This window comes from Mus pahari, chromosome 7 (assembly GCF_900095145.1).
Source record: "Mus pahari chromosome 7, PAHARI_EIJ_v1.1, whole genome shotgun sequence".
Taxonomy (NCBI): Eukaryota; Metazoa; Chordata; class Mammalia; order Rodentia; family Muridae; genus Mus; species Mus pahari.
This window is the reverse complement of record NC_034596.1, coordinates 107,009,560-107,024,899: the sequence shown is the minus strand read 5'-3', so window position 1 is coordinate 107,024,899 and position 15,340 is coordinate 107,009,560. Positions and strand designations below refer to the sequence as shown.

At 48.7% G+C, this 15,340-nt stretch overlaps 2 protein-coding genes across 6 annotated transcripts in view; one reads left to right on the top strand and one right to left on the bottom strand.

Moving 5' to 3' along the window:
- Positions 1-15,340, top strand: part of Brf1 (BRF1 RNA polymerase III transcription initiation factor subunit) — a 44,390-nt gene that overhangs the window by 8,971 nt on the left and 20,079 nt on the right. For 2 of the 4 annotated variants that reach the window (XM_029540609.1, XM_029540608.1), the window contains exons 3-5: positions 2,291-2,464; positions 7,745-7,776; positions 11,101-11,173. In XM_029540609.1, coding sequence (XP_029396469.1) covers positions 2,291-2,464; positions 7,745-7,776; positions 11,101-11,173 — 279 coding nt within the window. Of the gene's footprint in view, positions 1-2,290; positions 2,465-2,508; positions 3,319-3,894; positions 3,989-7,744; positions 7,777-11,100; positions 11,174-15,340 lie in introns of those variants that run through there. The other 2 variants (XM_029540611.1, XM_029540610.1) reach the window with 2 other exon arrangements.
- On the bottom strand, positions 11,063-14,426 carry Btbd6 (BTB domain containing 6). Of its 2 annotated transcripts, none has more exons than XM_029540612.1 (4): positions 13,999-14,426; positions 13,832-13,922; positions 13,614-13,732; positions 11,063-13,469 (listed from the first exon to the last, which is right to left on the bottom strand). In XM_029540612.1, the coding sequence occupies exons 1-4, from the start codon at positions 14,373-14,375 to the stop codon at positions 12,449-12,451; spliced, it is 1,608 nt and encodes a 535-aa protein (XP_029396472.1). In that variant the 5' UTR covers positions 14,376-14,426; the 3' UTR covers positions 11,063-12,448. The 2 variants fall into 2 exon arrangements, with proteins under 2 accessions (XP_029396472.1, XP_021057446.1); XM_021201787.2 differs by having other exon boundaries at positions 12,044-13,481.

Here is a 15,340-nt window from a genome sequence, read left to right as displayed (position 1 = left end):
GAACTCACTCTGTAGACCAGGCTGGTCTTGAATTCAGAAATCTGCCTGCCTCTGCCTCCCGAGTGCTGGGATTAAAGGCGTGCACCACCACGCCCGGCTTGCCATGTTTTCTTATTGTAGCAACCACACATGCTGTGAGCAGACGTCGCTGGTCCTTGCTTTCCACTGTTGTTCTCATTTATTCTCAAAGCTGTGCTGCACTTTTGGTTGTTTGTTGCTTGGCTCCTCAGAGTTGCTGAGTCTGGGTAGGCGTGGCTCATTGCTGACCTCTGTGGAAGGATCAGTGTTTTGCCCTTAGGATCATAGAGATTCTGTGTGTGGGATGCTGGCAAGCCCTAGCCTGGAGGTGTGGGGCTTTAGAATTGGTCTAGCCTTGAGCAGGGGCCCTAGAGAAGAGCTATCTTACCTTAACTGTGGAATCTTGCAAACACCACATAACTCCTGGGTCTCAGGCTCCAGTTCAGTGTCGTCTGCTGAGTATTGGTGTTGGTTTCTGGGCCCAGAGTAGCCTTTGCTGCCTCTGGTGTGTTGCTACTGTGTGCTGTAAGAAAGAGGAGCTGATTTTTGTGCATTTGGTCAGGCATGTTAGCCATGCCCTGAAATGTGCTATTGTTACTGTTGGCTATGAGTAGTGTGCTAGCCTTCAGTTCTTATCAAAGAATCAGAGAAACCAGTATTTAACATTTTATGGATGAGATGGAGGTTGCCTACACTGTCAGAGGCGTGCATTGAGGCCCTGAAGATGCTAGTAGGACGAGACATGTCTGGTGACAGTTCTTACCATCTTCATCTTAGGGTATATCTTGTGTCTGGTGGAGCTCTCTTAATCGCCCATTGGTCTGCACTGACAGTTGGTATCAACAGCTCTCTCTTAGACCTACACTACTAGACTTTGGGGTGGCTGCTCTGTATTTGCACTTGTAGGTAGAGACCTTGAGTGTCCTGTCTGCAACATAGTGACTGTACAGCCAGCCTCCTGCAGCAGGTGCTCCTGCAGTCTGTGTTTGCCTTTGCCATGGCCTTTCTTCTGCAGGCGTGCAGGGAGCAGCTTATTAGGTTGTCCATTTGTCCAGCCAAGAAGCTGGCTCTTGGAGGGAAGCCTGGCTAGGGGTTGTCCAGGACTGGACTAGGTAGAGAGATCATTCTGGAAAGGATGAGTCTTGTGCTATGGGAGACCCCTCCCTGCCAGACACTCCAGGCCTTGGAATCTCCAGAAGAGATACAGCCACTGTGTATTGTTCTAAGCCAAGATGCAGTGTATCAGGAATAGGGTTTTATGGCATATGAGAAATCAGGAAACTAATATTTTGGCATTCATAATGAAAATTAATTAGAATGTACAGGCTAAATTAAAAACTTAGGGCAAAGATAATCTATCAGTGTCTATCTGACTGTCTTATTTTGGATACTGAGTATTAAACCTAACACTTTGTGTGTTCTAAGCAAGTCGTCTACCACTGAGCTCCATTTCCAAACTTCATTTTACTTAAAAAAATTCTTACTTTATGTGTATAGATATTTTGCTTCTTTGTATGTCTGTGTACTATGCAGGTGCTGGAAATCGAATCCAAGTTGTATAGAAGAACAACCAGTACTCTTTTTCTTTTTTTTCTTTTTTTTAAATTTTATTTATTTATTATATGTAAGTACACTGTAGCTGTCTTAAGACACTCCAGGAGAGGGCGCCAGATCTTGTTACAGATGGTTGTGAGCCACCATGTGACAACCAGTACTCTTAAACTCTGAGCTACCTCTCTGGTCCCTAGTTTGACTTTTCTTTTTTCTTTTTCGAGACAGGGTTTCTCTGTGTAGCCCTGGCTGTCCTGGAACTCACTCTGTAGACCAGGCTGGCCTCAAACTCAGAAATCTACCTGCCTCTGCCTCCCAAGTGCTGGGATTAAAGGCGTGTGCCACCATTCCTGGCTTTAGTTTGACTTTTTAATTTCATCAAAATTTCCAAGCTGTCTTTGAGCTCATTCTGTAGCCCAGGGTTTTTTATTTGAAACAGGGTCTCTAAGTAATGCTGGTCATCCTGGAACTCATTTGCAGACCAAGCTGCCTCAAACTCAGAGAGATCAGCCCGCCTCTGGTAGGATTAAAGGCGTGCGTCATTATGTCTGGTCCAGGCTAGACTTGAAATAGTGCTCCTCCTGCCTCAGTCTCCAAAGTAAGTGAAATTATATGCCTGCACTAACAGGCTTAGCTCAAATCTTAAACTTGTAAGATAACCTGTGATACTTAATTCTAAATTAAAAGTTGTGACCAAAGGTCATTCTGTATTTTGCCACAGGGCGGCGCCACATCCACCACCTGGGGAGCCAGCTGCAGCTGAACCAGCACTGCCTGGACACGGCATTCAATTTCTTCAAGATGGCTGTAAGCAAGCATCTTACCCGAGGACGGAAAATGGCCCATGTGATTGCTGCCTGCCTCTACTTGGTTTGCCGAACTGAAGGCACACCTCATATCCTTTGTTGGGTGATTACTCAAATGGTGACGTAGGAGTGGTAGGAATTGGAATTGATATTGCTAACAGGTCCCTTATTGGATGTCCCATCCCAGCTGATGCAGGGTTCCTTCTCACAGCTTCTGTTTTAGATGGGGTTTCTACTGAAGAGAAGAGATACCATGACTATGGCAACTCTTAGAAAGGAAAACATTTAACTGGGGCTGGGTTATGGTTCAGAGGTTTGATCCATTATCATCTTGACAGGGAGTATGGCAGCATTCAGGCAGACATGGTGCTGGAGAAGGAGCTGAGAGTTCTACCTCTGGACCAGTAGTTACCAGGAAGAGCGAGTGACACTGGGTCTGGTTTGAGCTTCTGAAACTGCCCCTGGTGACAGACTTCCTCCAACAAGGCCATACCTCTAATAACACCACTCCCTGTGAGTCTCTAGGGCCATTTTTATTCAAACACAACAGCTGCCAAAGCAGGTAGTCAGGCTAGACTGGTAAGTCCCAGCCACACAACAGCTGCCAAAGCAGGTAGTCAGGCTAGACTGGTAAGTCCCAGCCACTTGTGGCAGAAGAGGAAGAGGATAGCTGATGGCTTCTGGCGTTGTTTCTTCCCTTTGCAGCTTTGTTTCTTGAGGTTTCAGGTCTGGTTCTCCTGTGCACTTCCCAGGACCAGCACTAAGCTCTGCATGCACATACATCAGGGATTCTATCCTTCATCCTTCAGTATCTCCTAGCTCCCTCTGGTACCATCAGCCATCCGTTCCTATCATGGACATACCGCTTATAGTTGTTCTCCCCTCATTCCAGGGACCTTGGTGTGCTTCTGTCTAACTGGAAACATGAGGCATCTTCTCTCCAGTAGGTCCCTCCCTCTGACCACTTCCCACCTTGAACCTGTGTTAGGTCATTTGGTTTCTACCTGTTTCCTCTGCCTGTCCTACCTGTGTGTTAGGTAATCTTTGCTTCCTTCTCATCTATCTACTCACATTTTGGCTTGAGATAGTTTCTAGATTATTTTTCAACATAGTCCTTTTATTTTTGGTTGGGGGGTATGTGGCACACACATGCTACATGTATAGCTACATGTCAGGTTAAAAGGACCACTTGTGTTGTGCAGTGGTGGTGCACGCCTTTAATCCCAGCACTCATGAGGCAGAGGCAGGCGGATTTCTGAGTTTGAGGCCAGCCTGGTCTCAGAGTGAGTTCCAGGACAGCCAGGGCTACACAGAGAAACCCTGTCTCGAAAAACCAAACCAAACAAATAAAAAGATCACTTATGAGAGTCAGTTCTCCTTGTACTGTGTAAGTCTCAGGGATCAAATTCAGGTTGTCAGGTTTGTGGCAAGCACCTTTAGCCACTGAATTGCCTCCCTGGCTTCTCTCCACTTCATTTTTGAGTCAGGGTATTTCACTGAAGTTTGTCATTTTGTCTAGATGAGCTGTCCAGCAAGCCCCCAGGAAGTGCTATCTCCACTCATGCCCTCTAGTGCTGGGGTTACAGATGTTCACTTCCACACCCAGCTTCTACGTAAGTACTGGGGTTCTGAACTTGGGTCCTTATGCTTGTGTAGAGAGTACTTTACATACTGAGATATCTCCCCAGGCCCAGAGTTCTTTAACTTCTCTCTCCTGTTGTCATCTCCTTACTTCCTTGGAAGGGCTGTTGGTGGTACTTGAGCTCTTGTCATTTCCCCTCAGTTGGCCTGTTATGGTCTAGTGGTCCTGACATCGTTTTCCTGTGTGGCAATGGCGTTATGACAGGCGTCTGTTTTGGTAGGCATTACCTCCTCCTGTCTCATCCATGCTGCCTGTGGGATGCCTGGCATTCCCCCATCCCAGCCCTTACCCGAGAGCCTTAGGTGATACTTGGGAGAGTCCTGTGCTAGAAGGTCATGGTGCTGAGGTCCCTTTGGGATTCTCTTGTCATTCTATTAACCCACTAGCGAAAGTGGAATCCTGGGTGTGGGACCAATCACAAGATGTCCTCATGGAGAAGGAACAGGGCTTATTATATACTCAAACTCATTTTTGCCATCTTGCCCACCTCCTCAAAATTGTGTCTACTGTGACCCAGAAAGCAGGTTATGCTGGGGCCTTTTATTCAGAAACCTTGCCTGCCCTCTTCAGCTTGCCAGCCTGCACCTCTAATTCCTGACCCCTAGGGGGACTGAGATGTTCTGAGTCTGCTGTGTAGGAGCCAGGCCTAAATTCTCTTCACAGGGTAGAGGAAGGTTGTGGGGGTATCAGGGCTGAGAAGGGCCTGACCTATTTCAGGCAGCAACTAGGTGTGATGGTAGAACTGTCAGGTACAAGGAGACGTTGCTCTTGTCAAGAGGATTGAATTATATGTCGAGATTTGTTCTTACAGGATTTGTGTGAGACACATTCATGGAAGAGGGTGATTTTTGTCTGTACCTGTCATTATTCCGAGCACTCAAGCTGTTACAGTAGATCTGCACATGACTAGTGACCTCAGGGGCCCCAGGCCATGGATCTAAACCAGGAACCCACGCTTACAGCTGACACCCAGGGGAGAAGGCAGAGGAGCCTACATGGTTCTGTGTGGTAGACAGTACTGATCTGCCCAGGGTGGATTCCAGGGCTGACTGGCTTCTGCATGCATTCTCACTACACTGGAGAGGCCTCTTAGCTGTGCGCTCAGGGGTCTTGTGCAATTAGGTCAGCAGCAAGGTCTGTAGACCTGCAGCAGCTTTCAGGATTTCCTCCCTTCCTTCCAAGTTGTAGGTATCCAGTTACATGGTTTGTGAAAATAATGGACAAGCTCTCCTAGACTCCCTGATCCACTTCTACCTGGGCACCAGCCACTACCCATCATTCTTCAAGGACAGGGACTTAGAATCGTCAACAGTTTGCCAAATTTTTTTTTTCCTTCTTCATGTTATGATTTCTCTGTGTAGCTCTGGAACATACTTTGTAGAACAGGCTGGCCTCAAACTCACAGAGATCCTCCTGCCTCTGCCTTCTGAGTGCTGGATTAAAGGCATGTGCCACTATGCCCAGCATGTTTGATTGTCTTACTATGTAGCTTTGGCTGTCCTGGAACTCACTATATAGATAATGCCCAGAAAGATTTCTTTTTTGAGGATTTAATTTAAGCCAGGGTTGGTGGCAGAAGTAGGTAGCTGTGTGAGTTTAAGTTTAGCCTTGTCTTCATAGTGAGTTCCAGGACAGCCAGGGTTATGTAGGGAGATACTTCTCAGAAACAAAGTACTTATATGTGTATGTGTGTTATCTGTGAGAGTGCAAGTCCAGCAGTGGCCAGAAGAGGGCATCAGGTTCCCTGGAATAGAAGTTACAGAGTTACAGACAGTTGTTAGCTACCATGTGGATGTTAGGACTAGAACTCAGATCCTCTGCAGTAACAGCAGGTGCTTTTAACTGCTAAGCTTTCTTTCCAGCTCTCCCTACCATAAGGGTTTGTTTTTAAAAGATCACCAAAGGGCTGGAGAGATGGCTCAATGGTTAAGATCACTGACTGCTCTTCCAGAGGTCCTGAGTTCAATTCCTATCAACCACATGGTGGCTTACAATCGAAGGGAATGGGATCCGATGCCCTCTTCTAGTGTGTCTGAAGAAAGCAACAGAGCACTCACATACATTAAAAAAAAAAAATCACTAATGCTTAATGAATATATTTTTTGCTGAGCATTTAACCATATAGTAAAAGAAAGGTTACTGTGGTTTTTATTTCAACTGACCTCAGATGCTGTTTTCAGAATGGTTTTCAAAATTAAAGCAATTTTATCTATCCAAGTATAAGTCATCTCCTATTTTCCCAAGATTAATAATGACAATTTTAATTATTGTTTACTACTTTTGTGTGCCTGTGAGCCATGCACGTGTGTGCAAGGGTTTGTGTGTGGAAATCCTCTTTGTGTAGTTCCTTCTCTTCAGTGTAATTTCCTCATCACATCCTGGTTGTGTATGAATGTCAAGCCCAGCAGTTTGCTCTCTTCGGTTTGGTTCTGCCCCCACACCCTCCTTAACTTGCACACTTGATTTGTTGTTTTGTGGTTTTTTTGTTTGTCTGTTTTTGTTTGTTTGGGTTTTTTTGAGTGTTTGTCAGGAAATGGGAAAGACATTAAGTGATTTTTTTCCCTGCCTGAGGCAGGTAAGGCTAGTTGGGTAGCTAGCCTTGGCACAGGGCATCAGTGTCTGTAAGAACTCTAGAATGCTTAACTGCTTTCTTCATGGTACTTTTCGATCACATAGCTATTTAGCTCTTTGGCAGTGTTCCTGTTGCCAGCCCTGTGGCACACAGCTTTAGCATTGGGGCAGTACAGGTTGGCCATTGCCTTAAGAGATCCTGTGAGCATTGGGTAGACTCATTTGAAGTGGCTACTTTTCTTTGGACAACTTGATACCTCAAGTCTGGTTGTTGAGAGATCACTAAATTTCAAATTCTATACTCTGGTTAGGTGTGTAAGAACTGGACTGCTACATTCCAGTCTTTGCTCTGCAGAGCACCTGAGGTCCTTGGGAGTAGAAGAGCAGTGACATCTAGCTTTCCTACCTCAGCTGCACTGCTGTCCTGTGAGCAGAGTGGGCACTTGGAGCTTCCACTTAAGTTCTGTGCCTCTCTTCAGTAGTTAGGGGAGGAAAGACAAGTATCAGAAGTGGGATCTGAGTGAAAACTGACTTAGTATTGCTGCACCACAATGGTAAGGCACAGACTGTGGGATGGAGCAAGTAGAAGCAGGTAGTTAGCATCTCTGGATCTGGTGGAAGGAGGCTCAGTCTTCAAGGCAGATGCTTTGGGGCAGCATTTTGGCAGTGCCATGCTCTGTTGATGTGTCAGTTGTCTGAGGTGTGCCATATTTAGAAAAACTCAACTGTAGGCAAAGGTGGTTGCTGGAGCAGTGAGGGGCAAGTCCAGTGGAGATGGACTAGTGAAACACATCAACAGATCCCCAGTCCAGTGGAGATGGACTAGTGAAACACATCAACAGATCCCCTGAGTCACTAGAAACTGTCCAGAGCATCTGTTCTGTTTGGCTCAGAAGCCAGTTAGTGTCTATAGATAGTATCCTGAGGACACCGTACAGTAGACATCTGAAGATCCCTTTCTCGTTTCCCTGGTTCTGTTTCCCACTCCTTCTGGTAACTTTCTGTCCTTGAAATAGATTCTGAGAGGTCTCTCTCAGTGCTGGAGAGACACAGGGACTGGTCAGATGATAAGCTTGGATTGGACAGATGAGGTCTAGCTGTCTGGGTGTGCAACCCTTGTAGCCTCCATGAAAACACTCCTTAACTCCGCCTGCAGACATGCTCCTTGACCTCAGCGACCTGCTCCAGGTAGATCTCTCTCCTTCTTAAGTCTTTCCTGGCCTGAGGGCATTATAGAGGCAAAGCTGTGCTTCCATACCCCTGGAAGTCAATTTATGCTGCCTGCCATAGTAGGCAGCCTTTGTGTTCAGGGTGATGAATTTTGTGTGGCCAGAGCATGGGACCTCAGCAGAAGAAGGCAGCTCACAGGTATAGCATTATCCAAGGACTGTGTCTCAGCCTTAGAACTGCTTAAGAAACTCTTATGAAACTTAGTCCAAGGTAAAGCAAATTCTTTTTAAAAGGGAATATTGGACCCATGCATGCATTTCAAACTATGGAAAACCCCCCTAAGCACAGCCTATTTAGGGTCATTACCTTTCTGGACTCAGATAAAGTAGATTTTTGTTGCATTGCTTGTGTTTGTTTAATACCAGGTCTCAAGTAGCCCTGGGTGGCCGGGAATGAAGAGCTATGCCTGCCTCTGAAGTGCTGGGATTAAGTGACCATTGCACTGTTCACTTGTAAATAACTGACTGTCATGGCAAGCTGCAGCTAAGGACCTCCCACGGCAGTGAAGGGGAGAGGGGCATCAGGAGTGCACTGTCATCCCACTAATAGAGCTGCGCTAGAGGGCTGGGTAGAGCCTTACTGAAGCCTCTGGGCCACACCCTAGTTGTAGCAAGGCCGAGAGGTCCACACTGACCCTGGAGTATGAATAGAATGCCTGCAAGCTTTGCCCTGAAGGGAAATCCTGATCTGGGTGCCTGCCTGCCAGGGATTCTGAGAGTCAGGTTATCGCTCCTGTGTGCTTAGGCATCAGTGCCCGCAGAGACTAGCATTTAGATTCCAGTCAGAGGCTGCCTTGTATTTTGTCCTCTCAGCTGTCTTTCTTTATAAATGGCATCTCTCGGCAGCTAGTGCCGAAATTTTCTTTTTCTTTTTTTGGTCAAGCTAAAAATAACCTGCTGGAATTGTGATAATCCATTGACTCCCATCTTTGAATGTGTTGTGCTCAGTTCAGAGCATGGTCACATGACTATATCCAGCCTCCCAGGAAAGATGGGAGCCAGGGCCAGGCAGCTCCAGAAGTAGCTTGGACACCTTTGAGGAAACCAGAGGTGCACAAGTCAGCTTTGACTTCATAGCTTTGGAAATGGGAAAACAGTCCAGCCTGTTGGAATAGAAGATGGCATGCCACCAGGAAGGGCTGAGGTCTGGCCAGCTGAGCCAGCTGAGTAGCAGGGTGACTACAGACTATTCTTCTTGGTATGGCTCTACTGGCAAAATAGGGTCTGAGGGGGACTAAGGTGAGGACCATACAGGGTTGTCCCACCCTGGAGCATCCACAGCATGTTGTCCCTGGTGCCAGGCCTTGCCTGACCTAAAGACAGACAGTTTTGCTTTTACCTGCGTGGGGTGCACACCCATGTCCATGAAGGCCTCTAATGGGGCTGGCTGCTTTGAAGAAATATGTGAAAGTAGAAGTGGCAAAGACCCTGTATTTAAAGCCTCACTCTTTCCTGGTTCCACATATACGGCAAAGGCAGGTAGCTTTCATCCACAAGCACAGAGTGAATTGTAATGTGGCAGTATCTAATAGTAATATTGGTATGCCTGGAAGCCAGGTATTGTGGTATACAAAGCCCTCTCTAGAAAGTATTCAAATTGTTTTGTTTTAGATTTATTTGTATGAACATTTTCTGACATGTATGTGTGTGGGCCTCCTGTATGCCTGGTACCCATAGAGGCAAGAAGAGGGGGTTGGACCCTCTGGAACTGGAGTTACAGATGGTTGTGAGCCATCATGTGGGTGCTGGGAACCAAACCCAAGGCCTCTCTCTGCAAGAGAAACAAGTGCTCTTTACCATTGAGCCATCTCTCTAACCCCTGGAAAGTGTTGTTAAAACTTTGAATTTACACCTGAAGTCTAATTAGAGAACTCTTTCTGTAGTGTTCAGGTCTCATTGTCAACCATGTCTACTGGTCCCTGGGTATCTGGAGGAACCTGAGAGGATGCTGGGGAAAAGTGCTCCCATGGGAGCACATTTACTTGCACACCTGAACATAGGCTGCATACCATATGCTTATATCACTTTTACATCACACATTCCTGCATGTTTATATGTCATTTACATGTATACTCACATAGGCTATATAGTCATGCACACTGTAGTTTTGTAGACAACCCTTGAAACTTTAGGAAGATAAAGAATTCTTCAAAAAGTGCTCTGTGAGCCACTAGTGCTTGTGAAGACCTCAGGAAGATAGTACCTGTGTCCAGCCAGGGTGGAAGGTGACCAACCCACTGCTGATTGGCTGTGGTGGCCAAACCTGGACTTCTCAGCTGGGTTGACTCACTAAGCTGACAAGTCACAAACTCTCCCCTTTTGTCCTGTATGTAAACAAAGACACCATTGTGTATCATCCCTTAGACTGTGTCTTGCAAACATTTACTGGGTATCACCATGCCAGGAAAGGGGGCTTAGCAAAGGCCCACGGGCTGGGCTTGATCAGGTAAGGAACTTCTTTCAGGAGGCCAGAGGCAGAAGGCTAGACCAACCACATCTGTAAGGCCCAGGAGTCCCAGGAGTGGTCTGGCATGAGTACAGTGGGGTTTTCAGGTAGCTGAGGATGAGGAGGGCCTCTTAAGGTTGGGGCAGGCCTGAGTGTCCCAGGTTAATCCATTACGTATTGTACTGAGCTACTGAACTGCATGCTAGGGGTTTTACACACTGGCAAACCGTTGCTTCCCTGAGAACTGATAGCGTTCTTCCCACTCCAACCCTTGGTCCATCCCTCCTAGGATGGACTTATTTCCACTGCCTACTCCTGTGGCAGAGGAGAGAGCGCTATGGCAGGTGGCCCGATCTGGGCAGCAGCTTCATGGCAGATGAGGACTTGAGGTGAGGGTACTGGAGGAGACAGTTGGGATTCCAGCGACTGCATTACCTACCAAACTCTAGTTTGTACCCACAACTTTTCTAAGCAACCATTGAAAAAGACTAGGGGAGTCTGGGCAGCCATATAGGAAGGAGGTGGCCCTCCTGGTGTAGAGGCCAGTAGAGAGGCATGGTGTGGACTTTTCCTAGCCCTGCAGGGGTCTCTGGCAATGGGTTCCTTGAAGACTGAACAACGAAACAGGCATTTTAAGAAAACAGCAGCTGAGCTGGTATGGTGGTGGTCGCCTCACCCAGCATTCAGGAGGTAGAGGCTAGCCTGATTGCAGGGCAGCCAGGACTACACAGAAACCCTGTCTCAAAAAAAACCAACAGAAATGATTTTAAAAGGAAGGAAAAAAGCAGCAGGTGTTTTTCTGAACACTGATTCCTGTGTTCTTTCTTTTTGCCCTAGGTTAACGTGTACGTGTTGGGGAAGACGTTCCTGCTCTTGGCAAGGGAGCTTTGCATCAACGCACCAGCTATAGGTAGGTTGGGCTCAGATAGGAAACTAACCAGCCAAAGCTCTCAGAGTAGGAGGATGTCAGGTCAAAGTAGTAGAACACCAAAGGTTACAAAAAAGTCTCCTAAAATCTGTGGTAAATATTGCCAGTAGGGCATTATTTTTGGTACAAACTCAGAAGGCCTACCAGCGCCTGTCAAATGAAGGCCAGGACACAGAGAGAAAGAGTACAGTGCTTCATGTTGGGAACCTGTACTATTTGAAGCAGGTACCCTGAGAAAGGCAGGGGTCTCCTCACAACTGAGGGACACTCCAAGAACAGATGCCCTCTAGCCATGGTCCTTGCCATATGCAAAGATGGGGATTTTATGGTTTCTGAAGCATCAACTCATGGTAGAGGTACCACGTGAGGCTACAGCAGAGGGTCTGGAACTATATGTTTGAGCCCCAACAGGGCCAAGCTTCTGGTGTAGGCACACTGGGCTAAGGCACATACTCTTGCCCCAGAGACCATTGCCCTGCTAGTGGGCCTTTGAAGGTCAGCTGCTTTTCCAGGACAACACAACTGCAAGGGAGGAGAGAGGCTTGGGGCCTAGGGATCCTGCTTAACCCACATAGAGCGCCCCACAGCAAGCAGGCAGCAGAGCATGTAGCCCACTCTTTAAATCTAACCCAGCAAGAGAATGTGAGGTACCACCCTTCTGCAGAGTTCTGCAGCCTTTGAGAGAAGACAGCCCAGGAGCCACAGGCATCTTGGGAATAGATGAGCTTCCCTAAGACACCGTTTGATTTTTAACAGCTTTACACTGCAGACTCACAGACAAGATGGTCTTTTCAGTGGAATTGAGAAAGAGAGTGCTCCACTTAATTCCTACAGTCACTTATCTACATGTGGTTCTTGTTCTGTGAAACCTTTATTATGAAAATTCACTTAAATAGGATAGAACCATTTTAAGTGACTTTTCAGCATTTTGTGGCTTGAATGGGAGGCCTCAACGTAGGCTGGAACCACTTAGAATCCAAAGGGGGAGGGAAACCCAAGGGTCCTAAAGCTTGGGTGTCACTGGCAAGGATCAGGGATGACCTTGGACCTAAGTCTGCCTTCCACCTGTGGAATGCCATCTAGGGTCAGCTGACACAGGCTGTGAGAAGTCAAGTTTCAGACTCTGGCTGATAGAGAAAGCCAAGCCTTTAATGGTATCAGTAAGGCAGCTGGCAGTGTCCTGCACCTCCACTGCACTTACTGGGTAGACTCCATGGAGGAAGAGCCTGGTGGCAAGTGTCCTCCAACCCTTACATCTCAGGCATAGAAGATGAGCTCTGGAATCTGTCCACCCTGAACTCCAGTCCCATTGGTACTGTCCGAGGAGCACTGGAACTGGAAGGCCACCTTTCCACACTGCACCTCTGTCATTCCTTCTTGCCCAAAGTAGCTGAGCTCACTGCCATCCAGGACAGCACTGGCAGTATAGAAGGTGTCCTGCTCCACCTGGACTGGGTGCTCAAACCAGACTGGGAATGTGTTGCTGGATCCATCTGAAACAAACTTGGTGAGGTTCTGAGCCAGGACCATCCCTAGCCGCTTGAGTTCAATCTTCACGCTGTACTCAGCCTTCCCAGAGCTAGACCCATACAAGCCCAGCCCAGCAATGAACACCCTTCTGTCCACTGCAAACTGGATGCTGTCACAGCGCCCACGGTACCTCCACTGGTTACTTCGGTAGGCAGAAGACTGGAAGCGGTGGCACCTTTGTGGAGCAAGGCCCTTCCTCTTGGTCAGGGGGAAGTCAAGGAGGGGTTTTTTGGCAGCAGTGTACCAAAGGAAGATGTTGTGGGTCTCTTCTAAGGTCAGGATGTCTGACTGGGCGGCACCATTGGCAAACTCTTCTAAGGTCATAGTTGGAATTCGGACCAGGTAGAGGGCTCTTCCCAAAACATGCCTCTTGTTGTGAGGAGTGACTGGGAGGCCCTGTCTCTTACATTCTGCCTCAGCCCAGTTCAGGACGGCCTCGAAGACCACAGCCTCCTTGGTATTGAGGGCCTCCCTGGTCACAATGATCTCCAGTGTCTGCCGGTCAATTTCACAGAAGCCTTCAGACCTCAGGGCCATTTCAGCTTGTGCATCAATGACTTCCCAGCATCTCTGGGTCAGTTCAGGCTCCTCAAACAGTCGGCTCTGGGACAGCAGGACACAAGCATTTTTGGCTTCCAGACTTGTTTCCAGAAAGTTGACGCAGGCCTTGGCTAGGGCAGGCACGATGTACTTCTTAGCAGCATACAGAGTGGCAAGCACCGTGTCCGCCTCCAGATCGATCTCATCGCTGTACATGTACCTGGGTAAGGCAGGGGCTCTCCTGGGGAGCTGCAAGGGCTCCCCTGCACAACCTCTTGGGTTGTAGCAAACATGAAGGGGACTATTGGAAGGTAACCACCCCATCCTTCCAGACCCAGCGCACAGCACTTACTTTAGTAAGACCAAGAAGGCAGCAGGCTCCACATCCGGAATGTGGATTTCTGACTTGACTTCCGCAAGATCCCCGTAGAACATGGCATAGAAGACTGAGCTGCCGACAGCCAAGACATACTGTGGATGAAAGAAAACCACCTGAGCTACAGGGCAGTAAACAAGGTCCAGGGAGACGCACCTAGCCAGACCCACCAGGGGACAGGGCTGCGCCCTTACCTTGTGGGCGGGCACACGTCTGGCAGCCCCCAGGGCCCCCACGATGAAGTGGACGTCAGCCATCAGCTCGTTGTTGAACATGAGCGCATTCCTGCAAAGGGCAGAGGCACACGGGCTGGAACGGCGCGCGCCCGGGCTCCAGAGCCCGGGGGCGGGCGGCGGCTCACCTCTCGCGCAGCGTAGGATGGAAGGACTGCCAGTTGGGGCTCTCGGGATTGTTGTTGTCTGGCAGGGGCGGCGCGGGCAAGGGCGGCAACGGGACGGGTGCCAGGCAGGGCGGACAGCAAAGCCCGACCTTCGTGCTCTCGGCTGCGCCTGCCGCGTTGCTGTTGGCGATGTCGGTGGCAGTAGCTGCAGAGGCACTGGCGGGCGGGTACAGTTCCGCGGCCATCTTCGCTACTGCCGGGGCGGGCTCCGCACTGGTCGGTGCTGTGCTGCGCGCCTTCGCGCTGCGACGGGGCCTGGGAAACGGCTCTGCGAGCACCAGCAGGGAGGTTAGGCACTGCGCCACCCGCCCATGCAGGCAGGCGAGCGGCAGCAGCATGGGGCCACGCCGGCCCTGCCCGCTGCCGACCCGCACCCCTCACCGAGCCCGCGGCCCGGCCGCAGGGGGCGCCGTCCCGCGCATACCCACTGCTGCGGCGTCGGCGTCTCTCGTCACTGTGCGTCAAGACGCGACTCCTCGTTCCAGGGCCCCGCCCCTGGGGGTGGGTGCTGAAGCCCCGCCCAGGTGCCCAGGTTTAAGGGCGAGTTGTAGTTGCACCTTCTATCGCGCAATAAATGAGATCTTTTCAATAGCTCAGGCTTTGAAAAATCACCTGACCTAGCTAGCTTTTCTCCGTGGAGGAAATGAGTCTCTAACGCAAGGCTTGATCTCCCTTTTTGTGTCCAGCTTCTTTAACAGCATAAGGTCAAGGGCAGCACACCTGTTATGTCAGAATTTCTTTTTCTGTCATGAGTGTGGACCTCATGTGCCACAGGGTGACCTCAAACTCTCTACATAGATCTTCCTTTCTAAGTTGACTATTCCAGTGTGCTACATTTTGTTTGCCAGTTTATCCAGCCGACGGTGGACTCTATCCTAGCTGTCCTGACCATAGGAAGGCAATTATATCCTTTCCAGATCCTAATTGTAATTCTTTGGGTCTTCATCTGGAAGTGAGATGATTGGATAAAATGGTAGCTCTTGATTTACCATTTTTATTTTATGGATGTGGATGTTTTGCCTGTACCTGGTGTTTGCAAAGGCCAGGAGAGGCTGTTGGATCTCCTAGGACTAGAGATGGTTGTGAACTGTGAGGTGTGGGTAGATGGGTACTGGCTCTTCTGCAAGAGCAACAACCACTTTTTTTTTTAATATTTTTTTATTTATTAGCTGTCTTCAGACACTCCAGAAGAAGGAGTCAGATCTCATTATGGATGGTTATGAGCCACCATGTGGTTGCTGGGATTTGAACTCCAGACCTTCGGAAGAGCAGTCGGGTGCTCTTACCCACTGAGCCATCTCAC